Below are 22052 nucleotides of genomic sequence, written 5' to 3'. Positions count from 1 at the left end.
AAGTTCACAAGTCTCCATTCAGACCTGGCTTAGAGGTTGATGAATTCAACGATCTCAGGCACAGAGCCCTGAGACTAGCCTTGTTTTTAATCACCAGATAAAAAGGCCAGGTTAAATGAAGTGTCCTGGGTGAAAGTTTGGCACAATGCCTAGCACACACTAAAATCACAATATTATATATACATTTGGTTTTCATCCCTATCACTATTAAGAGAAATAATAAGAAGTAGAGAACTGGATGTTGAGCATTTTGCTGCAATATCTGTTGCTCATTATCAATCAGTTCTCAACACAGCAGTGAGATACAGGTCAAACCCATTCTACAGATGAGAAGAGTGGGGCTTAAAATGGCAAATAGCCAGAGGTCGGGAGCGTGGGGGCAGGGATTTGACCTGCGAGTCTGCCTATTTTCTGCAGCCCATGGGAGCTTCTGTTGTGTCCAGACACCTGCGCTGTCTCTTGCCCTGACTGGGTTCTCTTGCCTGGTCTGCTGTAAGATGCGCCCTAGACTGGATGGCATAAACAGCAGAAATTTACTTCCTCATAGTTCTAGAGGTGAAAAGTCCAAGATCAAGGTGTCTAGGGGCTCGGTTTCATTCTGAAGCATCTCTCCTTAGCCTGGAGATCTCCGTAGCCTGGAGATGCTACATCTGTTTCCTCATCTGTGTGTGTCTGGCTCCTAATCTCTTCTTGTAAGGAAATCAGTTAGACTGGAAAACGGCCCACTCCTATGACCTCCTATTTACCTGAACTACCCCTTAAACGGTCTGTCTCCAAAGACAGTCACATTCTGAGGGACTGGGGGTGAGGGCTTCAACATATGAAGTTCAGAGGGGACACAAGGTACCCCACAATAGTGCCCGCAAGTTTCCGATAAAGCTCTGTGTTCTTCACTTGCCCTGGGATCTATTCCTGGCTTCTCACATCTGTGCAGTGACTGTGTATCTGAAGTCTTTTTTGCCCCATGGTACTGAAGAGGCTTTTCCTCTGAATGCTCAGGCAAATGTCAGGATTAAGAGCCCTCGCTCCACAGCTGAGAGGTGGAAAGGTTGTGTAAGAGAGTGACCGCCTCAAGAGTCAGCCTTGAGAGGAGGTCCTCCCTAATCCCCCCAAGGCCAGGAGGGAGAATGCCACTGGCAGACACAGAAAGCACTGGGAGCCCAGTTTCCCCAACTGCACGCTGGGTCCCCAAACATCATCTTCAGAAAGCAGTAGCATGAGTCCTGTCCCGGGTGCCAAATAGATGCAGGAAGGGCATGAGGTCTGGGAGACCCCGGCAGCTGCAGGAACTCCGAGTGGGTGCTGAGTGGCTTCGGTGCCTTGCTCACGTCTCTCCTTTCAATTGGTCACGAAAGATGGTGACCTGTGTAAGAAGGTGGCTTTTAAATATTGCTGGAAAAATAAAATGTTCTAATCCAAAATAATGATGGAAGAGAGCCAAACCTACCTTCCAACTAACTCCGTCCTATAACCTTAGGCTTTGGGGGATAATGAACTTCATCTCATATCCACTAGGTTGGTTTTGTTCTACTAAGGTGCTCAGATTAACATATAGGAAGGAGAGACGGGAATGGAAACGCGTGGCCTGCACATTCATTTGGTACCTGGCGCGTGGGGGGAGACAGCTGGAGAGAGGGGGAATTTAATTTCCTGGGGCCCACATGTCTCTGAGTGATTGGCAGGCTAATTTTGCTCTCCACTAGGCCTGGTATTGAAAGGAAGTGAAGACTCAGGAAGCTGCCAAGAACTGTTCTTTACTGTTGGCAAAAATTCTAGACTTCATCAGAAAAATCAAGAACTCGGCTTAGAGATCTGGGGAGCCAGGATGGAAGGGGACATTCAGGTAAGGATGATGGGCAGGTATGGTTAGAGCATCCTTTCCCAGGAGCCGTTCTCCGATGGGGTCTCCTACTTAGCTTTTGAAATAGTGCTGTGCTTGATATGCCTTTGTCGTGATGTGAGAGGCTCCGAGAATTAAATCAATTGCCTGGAGTCACACAGAGATTTAACGGCAGATTCAGGCCTCAAACCCCAGTTCTCCTATGTCTGTGCCCAATTCTTTTCTGTTGCTCTGTGCTGGCTCCTCCAAGGCCATGTCCTGAAGGTGCCTGTTTGGTCCAGAGTTGGATAGATCTAAAGAGCTAGAAAGGAGAAGCCCAGTTATTCTAAGGTTTAAAGGTTCCCCTCCCTGCCACCTGGTCCTCTTCTGGGAGAGTTTAAGTGCTCTATGTGATACACAGCAGTTAAAACCATGGCTATCATAGCGAGAGAGGTATAGCATCAAGTTCAGGTTCAAGGTCAAGTGACCTTGGGCAACATTATCTCACTTCCTCATTTGTAAAAAGAAGATGATAACACCAACATCATAGGGTCGTTTTGAAAATAAAATATGAGAGAGAGAACGGTTTCGCATGGTGTCTGAAATTCAAGAAGGCTAGCTTTAAAGGAATGTCACAGAATGGTCCTTGTCAGAAATGTAGGACTTTCTGCTGGCTTCAAAGCAGGCCTTGCAAAGGTGGCAGAGGAGGGGCTGTGGAATTTGACCCCTCACACTCATCACTGCCTTCTGACACCCAGAGACCTCAAGGTCCAAGAAGCACAAACTCCATCCAACAGCCTGTCCCTCCTTTCCAGAGCTGGTGCAGATGGACAGAGTGGTCAAGGAAGGCCTCAGAGCCCAAAGTGGAGAGGAAAACAGAGAGGGAGGTCAATGCTGGATCCACATGGTTAACTGTCGCCCACCCCTCCGAGGGGCACTCAAGACGAGAAGGGGGGCATACAATAGATCCCAAAGCCAAGGAAGAAACGCTTTCAGGGACCAGGCTGTGCAGTAAATACAGCAACTGGACCAGGCGATGGGGAGGTGATGGGGAAGAAGAACAGAGTGTGTGGGGTCTTGGGGAACAAGAGCGAGAGAGGGCAGAGCTGGTTCTCAGAAAGATCTTTGCTCCTCGTCACCTTTCAAAGGCAAAATCACAGCTTGGTGTTTTTGCATCTAAAAATATGCATTTGTGTGTTGCATGTGCAAGTGACGGCATGTTTGGGGATATATGTGTGTGCAAGCATTGCCGGTTCATCCTCCGATTCCACAGGGCACGTGAGTGCTGCCAGTGTGTTGTTTATAAGGCAGGTGCAAATGGAATTTTATCCTCTTGGTTCCGAGAGTCCCAGCATATGGAAACTATTCAAATACATCCATTGTACTTACATACCCTGTGGAAATGTTTCCTGTAAAATTAACATATACTCCATTACCTCCTTATTAACAGGAAATTCCAAGACACTGACTATCCACTCCAACAGCCTGGCTTCTCAGCGGCTCTTCCCTCTGAGCCCACAAGTCAAACTAAAGTGTCCAAAGAGGAAGCCTGGGGGTAAATGCAGTCCCTTCCCACCCATCCAATACCTGCCATCTGCATAAAAGGCAGACTATCGAGATGACGAAGGATTATGTCACAGCCCTTATTCTGTTACAAATTCTAAAAGAAGATGAATTTTCCAACAAAGTCAGTCACTCAATCAACCTTGATCCAAAGATAGTATCTGCTTTTTGAACACGGGGCCTTCGAAAGCCCTCCAACTTAGAACCCCATCTTATGCTGCCTGCCAGGCAAGATGCTAGCGTTGCTTCTGGACTGCAGTTTCTCTGCATTTTCAAAGCAGGGCAGAGTGAACAGAGCTCTCTTTTGGACTAGGATCCCAATAGATGCAGCCTAATTTTTCCCATTTTGCAGGGCAAATACCAAAGTTTACTTGGTCTGTCTACAGCATTGAAAGTGCAACTGGGGTCTTTGGGCATTCATTGAGAATATAATAAAAGACCTCAAGATTGGGATAGGAGGACATGAAAAGAGATTCGCAGTCATTTTCCATATAGAATCAATTTCAGAGAAGGACGTTGTATTTTGAGTTTTCTTTTTTTTTGAGTTTTCTTTCTTTGTTGGTTTTCTTTGTTGAAATGGAGGAAAAGAGAATTAACCCATGGTGTAGCAAACATTTAGACATGGCATCAAATAGCTTAAATAATAAATTCTAGTAATTTTGCCTCTTTCTAACATTTCTAGGGTCTTCAGATTTGCCTCCTGTGTGTGGAGGAGAATTTCCCCCTCTGAGTGCCACAGACCGAAGTGGTTTCTATCTTTGTCTCCTTCTTCCCAACCTCCCCTCCACCCAGTCAACTCTATTTATCGCCTTTAATTGGGCATGATAAGACGATGCAATTTAAATATTTTTATTGAATTGAGCCATGTGTCCTTCACCTAGATTAACAGACTACTAAACAGAAGGCTTTACATTTCCTTCTTTCTTTCAAAAAAGAAATAGAAAATACATGTCAACAGAGCCGTCAATCAATTATTTCAGTGGATCATTCGCAAGTTATAGGAGAAATTAGAAGTCCTTCTGCTTTCATCTTAGGGGAGAGGAATTGAATTTCAAGAGAGTAGAAAACCCAGACTCATCTTGAACTTCAAAACACCTTCCCTGAATGACCAACTCATCTGTAATAAGTCAGCCTCCAGCTTTAAGACTCAGCTTAGCTGCAGGCTCAGGAGAAAAGAAGTGCTGTCGTAGCCTCCGAGACCACAAGGAATAGAAAAATAATGTCTGCGGTAACCAAACAGACCTGGCAATTAAGTAGATTCTTAATGTGCCAGAGGATCTGTTTCCCCACAAATCTCCTTCCTGTCCAGAAATTTCAGTGCCATTTGCAGTCGCATCACAACAGGCATGTTCACCTTCCAAATTCCTGATCCTCCTCCGGAATGTTCTGTCTATCCAGATGCAATCCCATCCTTCCCTACCCACTCTACCAGCACCCCATTGGCTGCCCACCGCAAAGCAGCTGGTACATAGAACCAGGACACAAAACCAACCCCTAACAGGCTGGAAACCTCGCCAGGGAAAGACTCCTTGGAGACAGCGCTAAGCATCCACCTTAGAGAACAGACCTCCTTCCAGGAGCAAAGGCTTCTACATCATCTCAGAAACCACAGCCACGGCCCGGACCTCCAGTCCTGGGCAAAGGCATTCACCGTCACTCTGGGCGCCTCCCCCTCCCTGTCTGCGCAAAGGACAGCGATCTCGTGGGCACCTACCTGTACCGCCCTCGACGGCCACCTCTTCCCACCTTCCCCGTTTCTTTCCGATCATTTTATTTTCCACTTTAAAACCATCCAACTTTGCCTTGGGGATGAGCAGAATGAAATGTCACTTACCTATAAAGAGAGAAACAGAAGAGAAAGCCATGCATCACATTACACACAAGGTCTTTGAAATCAAGGCCAGCCTTCTGACTTTGAAACCGGAACAGTGAGTGGGTATTCTTTCTTCCTCCCACCTTTCTATATTTAATGAAACTCGGGATTTTGCAAGAAGCCCATCCCTTGGGCCCAGCCTCCCCTCAAGATTTCCTTTGGTTTTGTGGTGGTTCCCTGTCCCTCCCCGCCACCCTGGCCCTGCACTGCCCGCTCCCTCTCTTCATTGAGGATGGGGCGGGAGGATGAGAGAGGACCAGAAGCTGGGGAGACCAAGGGAATGGGACATGGGGATGAGGTTGTGCGGTGCATGGAGCCTCTCCTCTCGGGGGAGGGGGTGTGGGGACTTGGGGTCAGGGCTGGTGGGTGCCTAGCTAGGGGTAAGGGTCAGAGTTCCCCCAGGATGACTTTCCTTGGAGGCCCTGGCAGCTTTTTGATGACTCTGGCTCTGAATTTTTCTGTCTCTCCCTCGCCCATTCCCCTCCTCACTCCTCCTTCCTGGGATAAACACACCCAAGATCTCTGCCCCCACCTTTGTGACATAGTATCCAAGGATCACCTCGTTGCTCAGGGTTCAGACCTGCTTCTAGAGGAATCACTAGTTATTTCAGCATCGCAAGGCCAGATGAGACCCACATGGGTCATTTTCTCTAGTCACCTGACTCCAAGTAGGATCTAGCCTGGTCCATCCATATCCTAGGGGAACCTCTGTCTATGAACAGGATGCTGGGTCCTCCCCTTGCCTGGTTCCTGGCCCCCTAGGCACCCAACATTCACACTGCAGGTTCCTCACAGCGGAGTGGACCCCCTCCCTCTGCTGCAGGGAAGCCCTGCTGAGTCCCTTGTTCTTCCAAGAGCAGCAGCTCACCACCCGAGATCCCGAATCCCCTCACATTGTAGATAAAGTCAACTCTAGTGGCCTGCCCTGGTGGCTTAGATGGTAAAGCATCTGTCTACAATGCGGGAGACCCGGGTTCAATCCCTGGGTCAGGAAGATCCCCTGGAGAAGGAAATGGCAACCCACTCCAGTATTCTTGCCTGGAAAATCCCATGGATGGAAGAGCCCAGTAGGCTACAGTCCATGGGGTCGCAAAGAGTCGGACATGACTGAGCGACTTTCATTCTTTTCTTTCTAGTGGCCTGCCACTGTCCTTTTCTTATTATGCCTGAATACCTCACTTCTTTTGAGCCCCTTAGAGATTTTAGTTGTCTGTCTTTCCCCCTCAGGCTTCTCTGAGAACCTCCTTGCAGGACACCCCCAGAGCTGAAGATTGAAAAGTAACCACATGTCTCCCATTTGATGAATTCTGATGCTGCATTCATTCCCCAAAGAGCTTTCCATTCAAGAAGCTCTGCTAAGGTCAGAGTCGTGGTCAGATGCCTCCAGGAAATATGTTCTCTCTCCCTGCGAGCTTTGTAGCACATCAGTCTAGTGAAGACTTGGAGAAGGTCTGCAGTGAAGAGCCAAGCTTAAATTTTTCTTAAAAGTATTTGATGCAGAAACTTTTTTTTTCCTATACACAAAATGGGCTTCCCAGGTGGCATTCATGGTAAAGAACCTGCCTGCCAGTGCAAGAGACGTAAGAGATGCGGGTTTGATCCCTGGGTCGGGAATATCCCCTGGAGGAGGAAATGGCAAGCCACTCCAGTATTCTTGCCTGGAGAATCCCATGGACAGAGGAGCCTGGTGGGCTCCAGTCCATGGGGTCACAGAGTCAGACACAACTGAAATGACTTCGCACGCACGCACAAACTAAAACACTCTTCTCGGGTTCAGAAGGATGGTTGTGTTGTGTTGTTGCTCTTGGGGTTTCATCACAGGCTGTGGCCAGGAGCCCGGGAGAGAATGTTCCTCTCTCCATGCGCTGTGGGAAGCACAGCCCAGGACCTGCCTACTGGACTCTGGCTTCACCCCTAGCCCACTGTGAGAGACCCACCAGGGTGCTCTGCCCAGCCCCTCCTCTGAGAGGTGGAGAGAGTCCCGCACCCCCTGCAGGCTCCACCAGCATGTGTGAGGCTGTCAGACTCTTTACATGTTCAAATGCGCGCTGTAAATTGTGAGCAGTGAATGGTTTTCAGGGCTTGGTATCCAGGACTGCTGTCCGGCGGCACTCCTGGAGAAACAGACAAACTGGTCTCCAGCTGCCCCCAGGAGCTGCTGCGGCTTTTGCCCTCCCCACGGGTGAGAGATCTGGACTGATGTGCCCAGATTCCTTTCTCCCACTCCAGTCCCCAGGGAGGGAACTCATCCCGTACGTCTTTCTCCATCTTCAGTGCCTATGCCTGTGAGCTTCCCTCTGTAGCACAGGGAAGCTTGTCTGTCTTCTCAGTGTTGACCCCTTTCAAAGCTTGTCATCCTATCTCCTCTCTGCTCCATGACATCGCAGATGGGCTAGCTTCTCAGTACACCAAGAACCTCCAGGTAAGGGAAGGAGAAAGAGGTGCCCGATCAGAGCTGGGGAGCAACCCCTTGTCTAAGTTGTTATTACTGTTATGGGAGGACAAATGGGCATTAAAATAATACCATTTCTATGTCAGTACATGATGCAAGGACTGTTCCACTGTCGATGATGGGGGAGCCTTTTGTAAGGAGTTGCTGTTGTTTAGTTGCTCAGCTGTGTCCGACTGTTTGTGACCCCATGAACTGTGGCCCACCAGGCTCCTCTGTCCATGTGATTCTCCGGGCAAGAATACTGGAATCGGTTGACATGTCCTCCTCCAGGAGATCTTCCCAACCCAGGAACTGAACCCACCTTTCCTGTATTGGCAGGTGGATTCTTTACCACTGAGCCACCAGGGAAGCCCTTCTGTAAGGGGGATGGGTGCAAAATCTCTGTACTTTCTGCTTCATTTTGCTGGAGCCTAAAACGGCTCTAATACAAACCAATAATAATAATAAGGCATATTAATGTAAAACTCACACTGTCTAAGTTTTCATTTATTGGAGAGAGCACCCTCGAATAGCACAGAGGTTAGGATCACTTATCCTCCCCACAGTCGAAACCCTTGTTAGCTTAGAGTCGATTGTCCATGTTTGCAGGTTCCACATCTGGAGACCCAACCAACCTGCAGATCTTGTGGTTCTGTAATGTTTTGCTGTTCAGTTGTGTCTGACTCTTTTGAGACCTAATGGACCGTAGCCCACCAGGCTCCTCTGTCCATGGAACTCTTCAGGTAAGCATACTGAAGTAGATAGCCATTTCCTTCTCCAGGGAATCTTCCTGATCCAGGGATGGAACTCAGGTCTCCTGCACTGGCAGGTGGATTCTTTACCACTGAGCCACCTGGGAAACCCTCTGTAATGTTTACTATTGAAAAAAAAATCCATGTATTATTGAACCTGCACAGTTTAAACCTGAGTTGTTCCAGGACCAACTGTATTCTTGATTGCAATCTATGTGCAAGGCCCAGAAGTCTTTCCTGCAGGACAAGAGAATTCTGGACTGTCCTCAGAATACCTTTTACTGGGCCATGTGGAAAGAATGGGGAAAAAAATGGGCCAGCGTCCCAGCCCTGGGAGAGTTTGGAAACTCCACGGGAAGAGGGGAACTGAGCAAGCTTGGAAAATACTCAGAAAATCGTGTGTGCTCTCCCAAGTGTACCTCCCCTCCGGCTCCTCATCTTTGAGAATTGCACCTACAATTTAAAACCAGTTGGCTCAGTGGTAAAGAATCTACTTGCCAATGCATGAGACGAAGGTTCAATCCTTGGGTCAGGAAGATCCCCTGGAGAAGCTGGTATTCTTGCCTGGAGAATCCCCTGGACAGAGGAGCGTGGCGGGCTACAGTTCATGGGGTTTCAGAGAGTCAGACACGACTGAAGTGAACAACAAGTGCCAGGAGGTATCTGAGGTCGCCCCATACTGGCCCCCATAATGTAGCAGCCCTTCCTCCGAGCCCAGTGGCTGCTGCTCGCTCTGGCTTTTAGCGTTTCTTCCATGTTGTCATTCATGAGTTGTCTCCACTCTGCTGCTACATCTTGCCTCTGAAAACCTGCCAATACCTGGCCCAGATTCTACTGCAAAATGAGTTATAAGAAGACTTTTTGGTTCTCAGACCTTTCTGAATTTGGAATTGCAGATAAGGGACTGTGTATCTATACACAGCAGACCCTGTGATAGCTCTGGGGCTGCAGATGAAAGATGTGATCCCTGCCTCCCTGCAGTCTAGAGAGAAAGCAGACGAGGAGGCTGAATTACAATGTGGCATCTGGGCTGACCCCGCCGGGCAGGCATAGGGTGCCACGGGAGGACCGAGCACCCACATCTTTCATTTGGGTGCCGAGAATAATATAAAGGGAAAGAAACAAACTGGAGTTTGGTAGAAAGGATCAGGGAGGACTTCAAAAAGAGGCTGGCCCTTTTTGAGCGGCTCCAGCTACAGAGCTGCATTAAAAACTCGCTACCCACCTGTGTCCTCCATCCCTCCATGGCAAGGGCAGGCTTGCCTTCATTTTCTGCCTCCTGAATGCAAAGTTCTTCTCTTTCGTATAACTTTTTTTTATATTTTATTTTTTAGACTCACCATGTGGCCTATGGGATATTAGTTCTCCGACCAGGAATCGAACCTGTGCCCCCTGCCTTGAAAGCATAGACCTTAACCCCTGGACCACCAGGGAAGTCCTTGCAAAGTTCTCCTCTGATGAACTCTCATGTTGTCCTTTCTGAAGGAAAGGAGCCGGTTCTGCAGACAGCCTTGCTTGACACTGTCTCCACTCCAGGCCCTACAAGCCCAACCCTTGTCAGTGACTTTTCTGTCTGCTCCTCAGACACATGGTTACAGCCCAAAGGTGGTGATGGAGTCAACTGCAGAGGGGCTTCTGCTCATCCCCAGTCCTCATTGTAACCTGAGTGTGAAGGCAGCTCTTTTTTAAATTTTTTTTTTTATTGAAGGATAATTGCTTTACAGAACTTCGTTGTTTTCTGTCAAACCTCAACATGAAGCAGCCATAGGTATACATATATCCCCTCTCTTTTGAACCTCCCTCCCAGATCCCTCCCCATCCCACCCCTCCAAGTCGATACAGAGCCCCTGTTTGAGTTTCCTGAGCCGTACAGCAAATTTCCGTTGGCTATCTATTTTACATATGATAATGTAAGTTTCCATGTTACTCTTTCCATACATCTCACCCTCTCCTCCCCTCTCCCCACATCTGTAAATCTGTTCTCTCTGTCTGTTTCTCCATTGCTGGAAGGCGGCTCTATTAACACGTTCAGTCCCGCAGCCAGGAACCCCTCAGGCTTTAGAGTTCAGAAAGCATGCCTGACTCCCAGGGTGGCTCACGGAGCACCAAGGACTCAGGCAAATCTGAAATGCACACATTCCGCAGCAAGTTCAAGTGCTTTCCCTGGAAAGGGGTCTTCTGCCAGGAGAAGAGCTTATTCTGACAGTTGCATACTTATTCCAAACTAGATCCAAGACTAGCTCTTCTCCAGCCCTCCTTCAGATGGCCTTTGGGCCTCAAGGGAAAGGATGAAAAGTCAAGTGCCTGGGTCCAGGGCTGGCAGTGCCCTCCCTATCCTGCCCTGCTCTGACACTCACACTCTACAACCTGGGAGTCTGAACATTCATCCGCAGAAGCCCCGTTCCACATCCTCCAACAGCATCTCTGTAATGGGCCACGCACGGCCGAAGTTTCACCTCCTTGGTACCCATAACACTCTGCCAGCTCGCACCCTGTCCATGCCACTGGGGACGACTCCTGAGTTATTCCCTTGATTCCAAGGCACCACACCATCACCCAGACTGTACTGCAGGAAGGTAGGGCAATGAGGGTTGCTTTTGAGTCTATTGAGGCAGGGAGATGACGCGGGATCATCAAGAGATGGAGTATTTGGGAGCAGGTGTTCTAAAAGGCAGTGGGCTGGGTTAGAGGGGTGGCCTGAGAACCTGCGTTTCTGGGGAGTTCCTGGGTGATGGTGCTGCTGCAGGTGGGGGACAAGGCTTGGAGATGCATCGTATTAGATAGACCCTGAGGGTGTGCACCCTGACGAAGTCATTCCCCATTACAGCTGCAGTTTCTGGGGCTCTGAGGTCCCCACACATCCTACAAGGCTTCTCTGGAACAGACATAAGGGCACTGGCTCTGCCATCAGGAAAAGGAGGTCCACCTGGCTCGTCCTTATCTTCCCAGGGCTCCGCCTGGAAAGAGATTTCTGCGAAAGTGGTTTCACCAGCAGAAAGGAAAGGAGGCCAGAGTTTCCTTGTCTCCCCTCCCCTGTTGCCAGAGGTGGACTCTGTGCCTTTAGAAAGGAACCCCGCAAGCCTACCCAGTAGTGTCCTGAGACAGGAAGCAGGTTGTCTTACAGCGAGACCCTAGGGACAGCCGTGAGCCCAGGGAGACATGTGTTCTGTGTCTGCTGCGACAGTCCATGAGTGGGTGGCCCATTTGATGGGCAGGAAACCCCGAGGCTGTTGCACTGCCCTGACTTCTGGCATAATCAACAACTGTTCATAAACTCCTTCTGTGCACGTTCCATCCACCTTTGTGATAAAGCTGGAGGCTGTGATCACCTGAGGTTTTCCTTTGCTGGGACTTTTGTGACCTACCGCCCACTTCCAGCAACACTTTCTTACCAATGCAGCCATCCTGTCAACCTGGAAGCCAGTCCTCAGGAGATTCGAGAAGGAGGCTGAGCAGGGCAGAGCCTGAAGACGGGGTGCTGCCTAGTACCCTCCCATCTGTGTTCGGGTACCCGGAGCGGCTTCAGAGCCCCACTCATGCGGGTGCCCCAAGCTCTCTGCCCAGGACATTCTGGCAGGAGCTGAGAGATGCCCCTCCCCTACATCTGGTAGAACATCTCAGGCAGAGGTGGCCAGGCTCCCTGCTGATAGCACAGCCGCAGTTTCCACCTTCTCCAGGACTGCTGTGCCTGGGGCAGGCCCAGGCCCACGACCGACCCAGAGGTAGACGAGTTTTCCATGCCCTCCACTCAGCTGCACTGCACAGGGGAGGGAGCGAGCTGGAGTAGGGGGGCTGGATCTTCCCCCTCCCTCTCGGTTTGCTCATATAGTAAAACACAGAGGCCCCGCTGTGACTGTTGATCACATCCCAAGCAAAGCTAGGTTTTGAAATTCATCTGAGATTTCTCCCACAGCTGCAGCCAGAGGGACCTGAGCCTCACCCCCACCCCCAACCAGGGCTTGCTGGCTGCTGCCAGGCCTCCCGCGGGAGGGACGAGAGCTATAAAGCTGTCTTTCTAACGTCCTGCATCTGCTTCTGGAGGCTAAGAGGGACACTAGGTGGAGGAGACGTGTGAGACTGAAAGAACAAAGGGAGCGGAAAGAAAAAGACTGCATTCAGAAAAAAAGATCCATAAAAGGGGAAGAGATTTAAAAAAAGAAGACTGCCGAGGTCTCTTCCTTCCTCCTCCTCCTCCTCGTTTCTGGGGCTGGTTCTGTGTTGCACGTCGCGTACGTGAGTGGGGACCTGGTGACCAAGGCCTGCTTCATCCATTCCCTGGCGAATAATTGCAGGGGCTCTTCATGCAGGCTGGCAGCTGTAATAACGCTAGAGTCTATGATCTATGGAGTTTATGGGGATTTTTAGGAGATCGGTAATAAGGTTGCTCCAGTAAACAGCCTGGCAGAGCAGTAAAAGATGAGGGCAATTCGCAGGTTGCATTCCAAGTGGCTTTGGGAAGGCAGAGTGACCGCCACCAGCTGCCCCTGGACTTGCTATGCCACGGCCCCCTGCAGGGAGGAGCAGGAAGGCAGTGTGATGATGCCCCTTCCCTCAGTTGATGGCTGGTTTATTCATGACATGGTGGAGATGGCCCCGCCCCCTGCCCTTCAGGACTCTAGCAGCCAGGGGAGGGCAGGCTGGACTAGGTCCAGCTCCAGAGCTTCTGGCCCCAGCCTTCTGACCTCTGGAACCCCTCAGGGGTAAAGCACGGGCCCTCCCCAGAGCCTCCCTCTCTGGTTCTTTCCAGGTGTGGACAGTCAGCGGCCATCTTGCCCTGAGCTGGACTGCTACACACTCGTCAACGCTACGGAGGGGTGATCTTCCAAAAACATCAGCCGCAAGAGTGGGTGGAGCACTCAGCCAGGAGGTAAGCCCCCACCTGGGTGGACTTGGGTCTGGGCCGCCTGCCCAGGGCAGAACTGAGACTGGACCACCATTGGGCATCATTTTGAGGGCACACCTGGACACTGAGTGACACCTGGACACTGAGCTCCCCAACAAACGCCTTTGGTCGCCAAGAATGCCTCATCAGAACTCTTAAAGTGTTATCCCAAACCTATTTTCCCAGGAAAATCCTCACAACCACAGGGCTTCTACTCCTGTGCTGTGCAAGGCCCTTTCATGCACCTGCTTACTATCACATTTGGTAAGAAGTCTTAGGACATCGGTAGTCTTTGACATGCCCGCTTCACACAGGGTTGGGGGGCGGAACTGATGTTAGAGAGCGCGTCAATTGCTCAAGGTCACAGCCCTTCCCTCTTAGGTCTGGGACTCAGAGGCAGGCCCGACGCTGAGCCCCTATTCTGGGGAGGCTGACAGAGTGCCGGCAGGACTGAACTGCTGGAAATCACCTCCGGCTACTCTGAGCCTGTGCTCGACAGTTTACCGAGCTCGTCAGAGCAGCTGCCCTAGGCAGTCCAGTGTGGTTTGTATACTCTCTTCATTTATCCTCGGTCTAGGGGACAAATATTTAGACTTACTAGCTCCAGGCTGGATGCATATCCAAGAACCCTATGGAAGTCAGTGAATAATCTTTATTCCATGGCTCCGCCAGAGCATACCATGTAAAATTAACCATGAATGTCTCCAATGAATTTGGGTCCAGATAGTAATAAGGAGTTAATTCTCAATAAATCATTTTATTCACTGGCTGGTATTTATTAAACTTTTTTTATTTTTTGACTAGATATACTTGCCTAGAGTTTGTGTGGTGGTTACTAAGTGTTAAATGAAAATCAACTAATTATCAAAAATGTATTTAATGAGGATTAATTCTGCAATCACCACCTATGCAGAATCTATCAAAGTAAATCCTCAATAAATGCATATTTGGGAGCTTGAATTGTTTTTACAGAGCAACTTAAAGAAAAATCTTTCCAGGGGAGTTAGTAGTTATAGAGGCCAGGAACTAAAGTTCCTTGTTGGGATAACTAAAAAAAATGATAGCTTTCTTGGTCTTTTTCATATACAGATTTGTAAATCACATTGTACCAAAAAACAAGAAAAAAAGTAGGATTTCTTATCAGTAGATTTAAATTTACATGTAATTTATTGATGATGAATGGTGTCTAAATGCCTGAAAACATTCAGAGTTGGCACTGGAGTTACCTCTTGGCTCCAAAAAGTAACTCATTTATCATCCCAGAGGGATTTTAGATATTTTCTTGGAGGTAAATAACAGAATTTCCCAGTAATTTTATTTTTAAAAAATTAGGTTTTTTTCCTCTTTTTTTTTTTTTTGCTGCAATTTAAGCCTGTTTCCTTTAATGGGGCCATTGCAGTGATGAAAGCTAGTCAATCAGTCTTCCCTAGTATTCCTCAATCCAACCCTTTTGAAACTGATGATGATGATGGTCGTAATGATGGTGACGATCACAATGAAGGTGATGATGACAAAAATAACTATTTATTGAGAATGTTCTATGAATCAGGCTCATAATCTCATTTTATCTTCGTAAACATCCTTCTGGCAGTCTTGTTATTGTTGCTGTTCTTCAGTCTTTACTTAGAAACCAAGGGATCTAGTCTTCGATGTAGATCTAAGTCTAGCTTCTTATCAGCTTTGGAGAAGAGAGGTGGGCAGGGGTAAGTTGAGGGCCTGCAGAGAGGACTGAGGACCTCCGGACTCAGATGAGGATAACATGCAAGAGCAATAACTGCCCCTGGGCCAGGTTTAACCAACTCCACTCTAAGGCCACACCTGAGGTGTGTGAAGACGTGAGAGTTCATCCTTCATATCTGATGCTCACTGCATCACTGGGGATTGAAGAGATTTCACCTTCAGGAAAAGACCTGTCGTGCCTGCAGGCTGCACCTTCCCCTCTGCGAGAGCCTGACCTCTTAGTAAAGTAAGAGTTCGTACTCTGCATGGCCTCTGTGGTTGTGTTACACCTGGAATAACCCGTGGGACTTTGGACAGCCCTGCACCTGCCTGAACATTATTTCTCTCATCTGACAGACTCGGAGGTAAAAGTAGGCGATGCGTAAGACTCCTTCCTATAAAACAGCCTGCAGTGCACTTCATTAGGCCAAAGGGAAAGAAATTTGGTTGTCTGGATTCTAAAGCCATGGCCCAGCTCCACTGTTGACCTGTTGACAGCTTATGTGTTCTGTATGGGAAGGGACCAGTCTAGGAAATACTAACTCTGCAAAGCAAATACCCTGATGTTTTTGCTCCAGAACTTAAAAAGGGAAGCACAAAATGACTAGTTATCTTGAGACTGTCATCCACTTACTTTTCACCTACCTGGCCATCTCTATTGTATTGGATTCTAGTTAAACAACTCACACACACACACACACACACACCCAGGTTCTTATCTTTGGTGCTTTTACTGAACGAGGTGATTAACTCCTTGACCTTATGAAGCTCAAACGTGACCTTGGAGAGTAGATAGAATCTTGTTATCTTGTAATGAGTTTTATGGCTTATTTCAGTACATTTTAGCCATGTTTCTCTGGTGATTAAGGCAATTATCTGCCTATGCATTTCAAGATTATGAATCATGGAGCTCTCTCCAGGTACTGACAGGGGCTTGAGAATGCGCAGACCACTTCTCAGTCCATTCAGTATTTGTTCCCGCTCCCACCTCCCATAATCAGACACTACATTCTATTTCTGAAAGCTCCACCCTATACTCAGATACAGTTATCAAAGCAATACTTTTTAGATTTAACTGATTTAAGTGAGCTTCCTTCTTATCATTAATTGGTGGCATGCACAACATTTTAATTACTATCATTATTATTTAGGATTTAGGGAAAGAGATCCTTCCATCTCCCACTGCTGTGTCACAGAGGGACAGGCAATGCTAATCTGAACACAGGTGGTCCGTTTGTCTCCAAGCAGCAGACACGTGACACCAGGAAATGACCACCACTGTCCCCACATTGGGAATGCCATGTTGTCCCTGAACAGCTTCTGTACCATAGAGTAGCTCGTGAATAATCCCTCAGAAGGTCTCCAAGAGAAATGGCCAACACCTCTTGGGTCCCATGCCTCATGCTGTAAAATAAAGTACAGAGAGGAGGTCAGGAGTGAGGTGGGATTTACCTGCCACTATGCACACCTCCATGCCATCTCCTTTCCTTATTTGATGGTTAACTCATGTTAGTATTACAAAGAGGTGGACTGTGAAGAGTGTGCATCACCAAGAGAAGCTAGGTCCTGAGACGTACTTAGCCTAGGACACACAGTATGCCTACAGGAAATGACCCAAAGTATGTATTAAAATCATCATTTCTCGTGAGTTGGAAAAAAAAACTTATCTATAAGCTACATAAAAGTCAATGTTTCCTCCTAGCTTTGGTTCCCAAGACTGCCTGGGATGCTAGTATTTCTACCCAGGATGATGCAGTTAAAAAAAAAAAAAAATCAGCTATGAATTTGTGTCCTGTTCCATCACACACGAACTATTGGGTTGGCCAACATGTTCATTCTGATTTTTTCCATAAAATGTTACCGAAACACTCAAACAGCCCAAATGACATTTTTGGCCGATCCAACATACATCTCTGGACAAACTAGGGCTTCATTCCACTAGGGCTTAATTTAATCATTTATTAAACGGAGGTGATTTACAGAATTCAGAAATTTGGCGAGCACTAAAGAGGTCATGTACGACGAGTGCTCAGCAGACCGGAGATGCTCGTTGTCTGTGGGGTGGCTAACCCCTCATGGTGTTTTTCGTTGCTTGCCCTTCCCTGTACTAGAAGCTGAGAAGTTCCCGCAAAGGCATCTTCCCTGGGATGCTGGACCTTGTAGCCCCTCACACAGTGTGCTGCCCCCCGTGAGGCCATTCTCGAAGGCTGGGGAGGCACCATGCCGTCCTCCCAGCACTTTCTAATAACCCACTGAAGTCCACCCACGCGCTGAAGAGAACCCTTAATGATGAGCCTCTCGAGTTTACAGTAAGCTGTGAATTTCTCTTTTTGCCCAGAGCTCATATTTTCCCTGCATCAAATGCTTCTGAGTTTCAAGGACATGCCTGGCTATTTCCAGACCCCTCTCCGCGATCCACTTGACCTTTAGCTAAGGAAGGTTGGTAGGGGATATAATCCTACCGATAAAGGTGTGAGATTTAAGATGCGTTAGCCCAGAGTTCTCAGGAGGTACCACGTGGGCTTGAAGGCTAAACTACCTATGCACAGCCTACGGCCTGGAAGCTCTACGAGCAGTGTCTTGGTGACATGTCCCCTTCCACGTTTCCTGTCTCCGTGTAATTCGGGGCTTAGGGCTTTATACATGCCTTTGTGAACACGTGATAGTGTGAACATGGCCCAGAAGCTGCATATCCTTGTACTTCTTCTATAATATAAAAATCAATACAGAAAACTAGGAAACATGTCTTACTGGGAATAGTAGGTTGAAATTGAAACAAAACTCCAAATGTTGAAAATTCTGAGCTTGAAGCCCCTCTTTAGCGTTTGTTTCTTTTCCATTTCTCACCGAACAGTCTGGTTGGAGGTGTCAAGGACCGTCTGATGGTTATCACACGCACCATAGAAGGCTCTGCCAAAATGAAGGATTTGGCAGAGCGATTCTAAGTGTGAGACAATACACAAAGAATTCTAGTATCATTTATGCTAAAATGTACTATAAAAAGGTAAAGTACAATAAAAAAAATGTGGAACTTCATCTAAAATCTGCTTCTAAATAGACCATGGCTCTGCATTTTCTGAGGAAATAACTGATTTGCAGGAGTGGAAGTGCTGGACATATTTTCAAATTGATAGTTGGAAGAGGAAAAGGAAATAGGTTGAGGTCTGGGGAGAAAGATGGATTTTCAGAGAACTTTTTTTTCTTTTTTTTCCATATGACGTTGAGAAGTTGCGTGTGTCAGAAATAGAAACAGAGAGGGCTGTGTAGTACAATCGAGGCTTTGGGGTCACAGTGTCTGCCTCACTCCTGGGCTCCACAGAGGCTGTGGGAAGCAGCCCTGTGTCCCGTGTAATAGGATGAGCTGGGCTGTGTTCCTGTAGAGCTTTATCGTAAAAACAGGTGACAGGCCAGATTTGGCCCGCAGGCCAGAGTTTGCTGACCCCAGTCTTAGATAATCACTGTGTATTTGCCCCTTGAAGCCTATCCATAAAACAAACTTTCATGCTTGTCTCTTTCTCCGTGCTGACTGTGTAGGTACACTTTTTAGTACACGCATCTGTACATACACATTTGCAGTTGAGCTTGCTTGGTCTTGGGGCTTTAAAAAAAAAAAGATTTTTTTTGATGTGGACCATTTTTAAAGTCTTTATTGAACTTGTTACTATATTGCTTCTGTTTTATGTGTGGGGTCTGAGCTCCCCAACAGGGATGGAACCCGCACCCCTGGCTTTGGAAGGTGAAGTCTTAACCACTGGAGCATCAGGAAAATTCCAGTCTTGGGGAGTCATACTCTTAATAGTTATGCTCTAAGGTTTGTATAAATTCCAGTCTTGGGGAGTCATACTCTTAATAGTTATGCTCTAAGGTTTGTATTTCTCTTTGCAATGGTAGACATCACAGACATTTTTGAGGTTGTAGAGTGATGTTAAACTCACGATTCAATCCCAACATTAGGTGTTTATCCATGCTGTGTGCCCTATACAAGCTAGTGTCTACAGACCTATCCAAGATCCTATTGGGAGCATCGTACAAAAGACAGAATATTTGACCCTCCTAAGAGGAACTTCCTGTGCAATGGAGGAAATAGGAAACATATATACATATTTTTAAGACATAATATAATTTACCCTTGAATAACATGGGTTAGAATTACATGGATCCACTCATACACACACATCTTTCAAAAGGAAATACTACTGCACAACAGAGTCAATGCTTGGTGGAGACTACAGATGCAGAGAAACTGTGGATATAGAAGACCTACCGCAAGCTCTATTTCAGATGAATCTCCATGTTGTTCAAGGGTCAACTGTATCATTATGTATAAATTATGGAGCTGAGTAATCCAAAGGTACCTACAAATCTAAATATTTGTATTTGGAGACCTAAACACCTAAGAAGTAGAATACCAAAATAAATCATTGGAAGAAGGCTTCTTGGAAGAGGTGAATTTTAAAACAGGATGACTATAAAGAGAGGAGGACAGGGCTTGAGGGTAGAGAAGGCTTTCCCTGTTTACTGTGTAGGTCTGAACTTGAAAGTCATGATTGAGATGGAATGTTCTTTCACACCTTCCCCAGATTGCCTGCCGTCTTTTGCCATCTCTCCAGCCACTGGGCTCTGATGCGGCAGGACTCCATGCTTTGTAGAAAGGCTGAGAAGAATCAGCACATTTGAGGACAGAAAGTAGGCTCATCTCCAAAGCATGATGGGGACTCAAGCATGGGGCTTTGTCCTTGAAACTAGACCTCACCACTATCTTATCACCTTAGCAGGTCGCTTATCCTCTCTGTGCTTCAATTTTCCTAACTGTTAAATGGCTAATAATAGCAATCACCTCCTGTGATCACTGTGAAGTTTCTTTACTATAAATGAAGCGCTTGAAGGAAGGCCTGGCATGTGGTAAGGGCTCAGTCCATGGTACCTTTCATACGGACAAGAGCTCAGAAACCCCAAACCGGGGCCTGGGGAAGCCTGGCAGCACACACGTCTGGCAATCTTTCAAGTCTTTCCCCTGCAGAGGAAGCGTTTGGGAACAATACACAAAATGGGATAAATGATGAGACCCCAGCTCCCATTATAAAGCACCTGAACATACATGGGCTTATTGCCATCCGAAATTCTTTTTCAGGGGGAAAAAATCATTTCCCTTCTTATTAAAATTGGCAAAAGGAAAATGTATCTTTCATCATCTTAAGACAAATCTATCATGCTGATAAATTATTAGAGGAAAAAAAATTGAGAAATGCTACAAAGACCCTTACAGTAAGTCTGTCCCTAAAATATACATACGGTAATGAAGATAATCGACATATAAAAGGATTTCCCAAGCCCTGCTGGTGGACTGCACAATGACCTTGTAGAATATTTGTACAATAAAAATCTGTGGCAAGTAATGAATTTGGACAGTCCCTGGGCAAGAGCAGGCTACTCAGCAGAAACACCCTTCTGCTGGTCTGGAGCTGGCTTTTGGCCATGGGTCTGGGATGGAGGGAACGTCTGGCCAGTATTCAGTTGTGCGAACCAGGAGAAGAGGAATCACCCTGGGCAATGTCAGTTACAGGCCCTAAGATGAAGCTTCTCAACATCCCGCCACACTCTACTGGAACCAGAGTTTCAGGTAGTCACACAGATCACCTATGCAGGTGCCATCACCTAGGTTCCCACGGATGCTTATGTCCCATGTGGTTAGATAAATGGTTAGGTACTCAGTCTAACTGGTGCTTGAGCATCTTCCACCTCCTCTGACCCCTCCTCTCCTCCCCCCAACTCCTCCTGTCCTCCACAGCCCCCCTACATCACTGGTCTTAGCTAAAAGGCAGAGAGGAGGCTGAGGATAATAGGAAAAAATTTCCCAGAGAGATGGCAACTAACTTGTGACACATTTAGCCAGAGCCAGCACCTCATTTCCAGCTTCTTGGTCTCAGCATAGATTCCCCAGCACCACTTCTCCACAGTCCTGGGAGATTCCACAGAGCTGATCTTATAATGATGATAGGATGATGGGAGCAGTGCAGATTTCCTGTGCATATGTGATTATGGCCATACTGCAAAACTCCAAGCCAGTCCTATTCTTTCTTGTTGGCTATTCAGTCACTAAGTTGTGTCCGACTCTTTGTGACCCCATGGACTACAGCATGCCAGGCTTTCCTGTCCTTCACCATCTCCCAGAGTTTGCTCAAACTAATGTCCATCTGGTCAGTGCTGCCATCCAATCACCTCATCCTCTGTCATCCCCTTCTCCTGCCCTCAATCTTTCCCAGCATCAGGGTCTTTTCCAAAGAGTTGGCTCTTCACATCAGGTGGCCAAAGTATTGGAGCTTCAGCATCAGTCCTTCCAATGAATATTCAGGGTTGATTTCCTTTAGAATTGACTGGTTTGATCTCTTTGCAACCAAAGGAACTCTCAAGAGTCTTCTCCAGCACAATTTGAAAGCATCAGTTCTTCAGTGCTCAGCCTTCTTTATGGTCCAACTCTCACATCTGTACATAGCTACTGGGGAAACCAAAGCTTTGACCAGGTGGACCTTTGTGTGGGTGTGTGGTCCTGTCATCCGATTTTTAGGCAGCACTTATCTTCCAGGTACACCTGTGGTCTCTGTTTGAGGATTCCCAGGTCTCCTTTGTACAGTTCTCCACGCACACACTTAGAGTGAGTTTGCAAGTGAACTCTCGGCCCGCCCAGGTTCCATGGCCCCCGAGCTGCAGATTGATGAAAGTGGCTCTCAGTTCTGCATCATGATGTTGCTCCAGCACCCGGGCACAGTCCGGTCCACAGTCAGAAGTCAGTGAGTAGCTGGATGGATGACAGGGTTGTTGGGTGGAAGCGGCCGCCCTGAACCTCCTTGTGGAAGAAAGAGTTCTTGCAACCTTAGGGTGAACAGGAGCACAAGGCTCTGCCCCACAGTCCACAGTGAGAGCTGAGCAGAGCCCCAGGGAGGGGTCGGGACAGTAGTCAGCCAGCTCTAGAGGAAGAGGATTAACGTCATTTGTCTCCTGGGCCTCCCGCCCTT

At 47.6% G+C, this 22052-nt stretch overlaps 1 protein-coding gene across 3 annotated transcripts in view; it reads right to left on the bottom strand.

Annotated features, from left to right (window-relative positions):
* Positions 1 to 22052, bottom strand: part of NTM (neurotrimin) — a 964242-nt gene that overhangs the window by 666727 nt on the left and 275463 nt on the right. Inside the window, exon 1 of one of the 3 annotated variants that reach the window (XM_027531738.1) lies at positions 5097 to 5216. The exons of the other annotated variants lie outside the window; for them this stretch is intronic. Coding sequence (XP_027387539.1) covers positions 5097 to 5151 — 55 coding nt within the window. The 5' untranslated portion in view covers positions 5152 to 5216. Of the gene's footprint in view, positions 1 to 5096; positions 5217 to 22052 lie in introns of those variants that run through there. 3 annotated transcript variants of the gene reach the window in all.

Source organism: Bos indicus x Bos taurus, chromosome 29 (genome assembly GCF_003369695.1).
Source record: "Bos indicus x Bos taurus breed Angus x Brahman F1 hybrid chromosome 29, Bos_hybrid_MaternalHap_v2.0, whole genome shotgun sequence".
Taxonomy (NCBI): domain Eukaryota; kingdom Metazoa; phylum Chordata; class Mammalia; order Artiodactyla; family Bovidae; genus Bos; species Bos indicus x Bos taurus.
The sequence above is the reverse complement of the archived record's forward strand: the minus strand, read 5'-3'. Positions and strand labels throughout refer to the sequence as shown.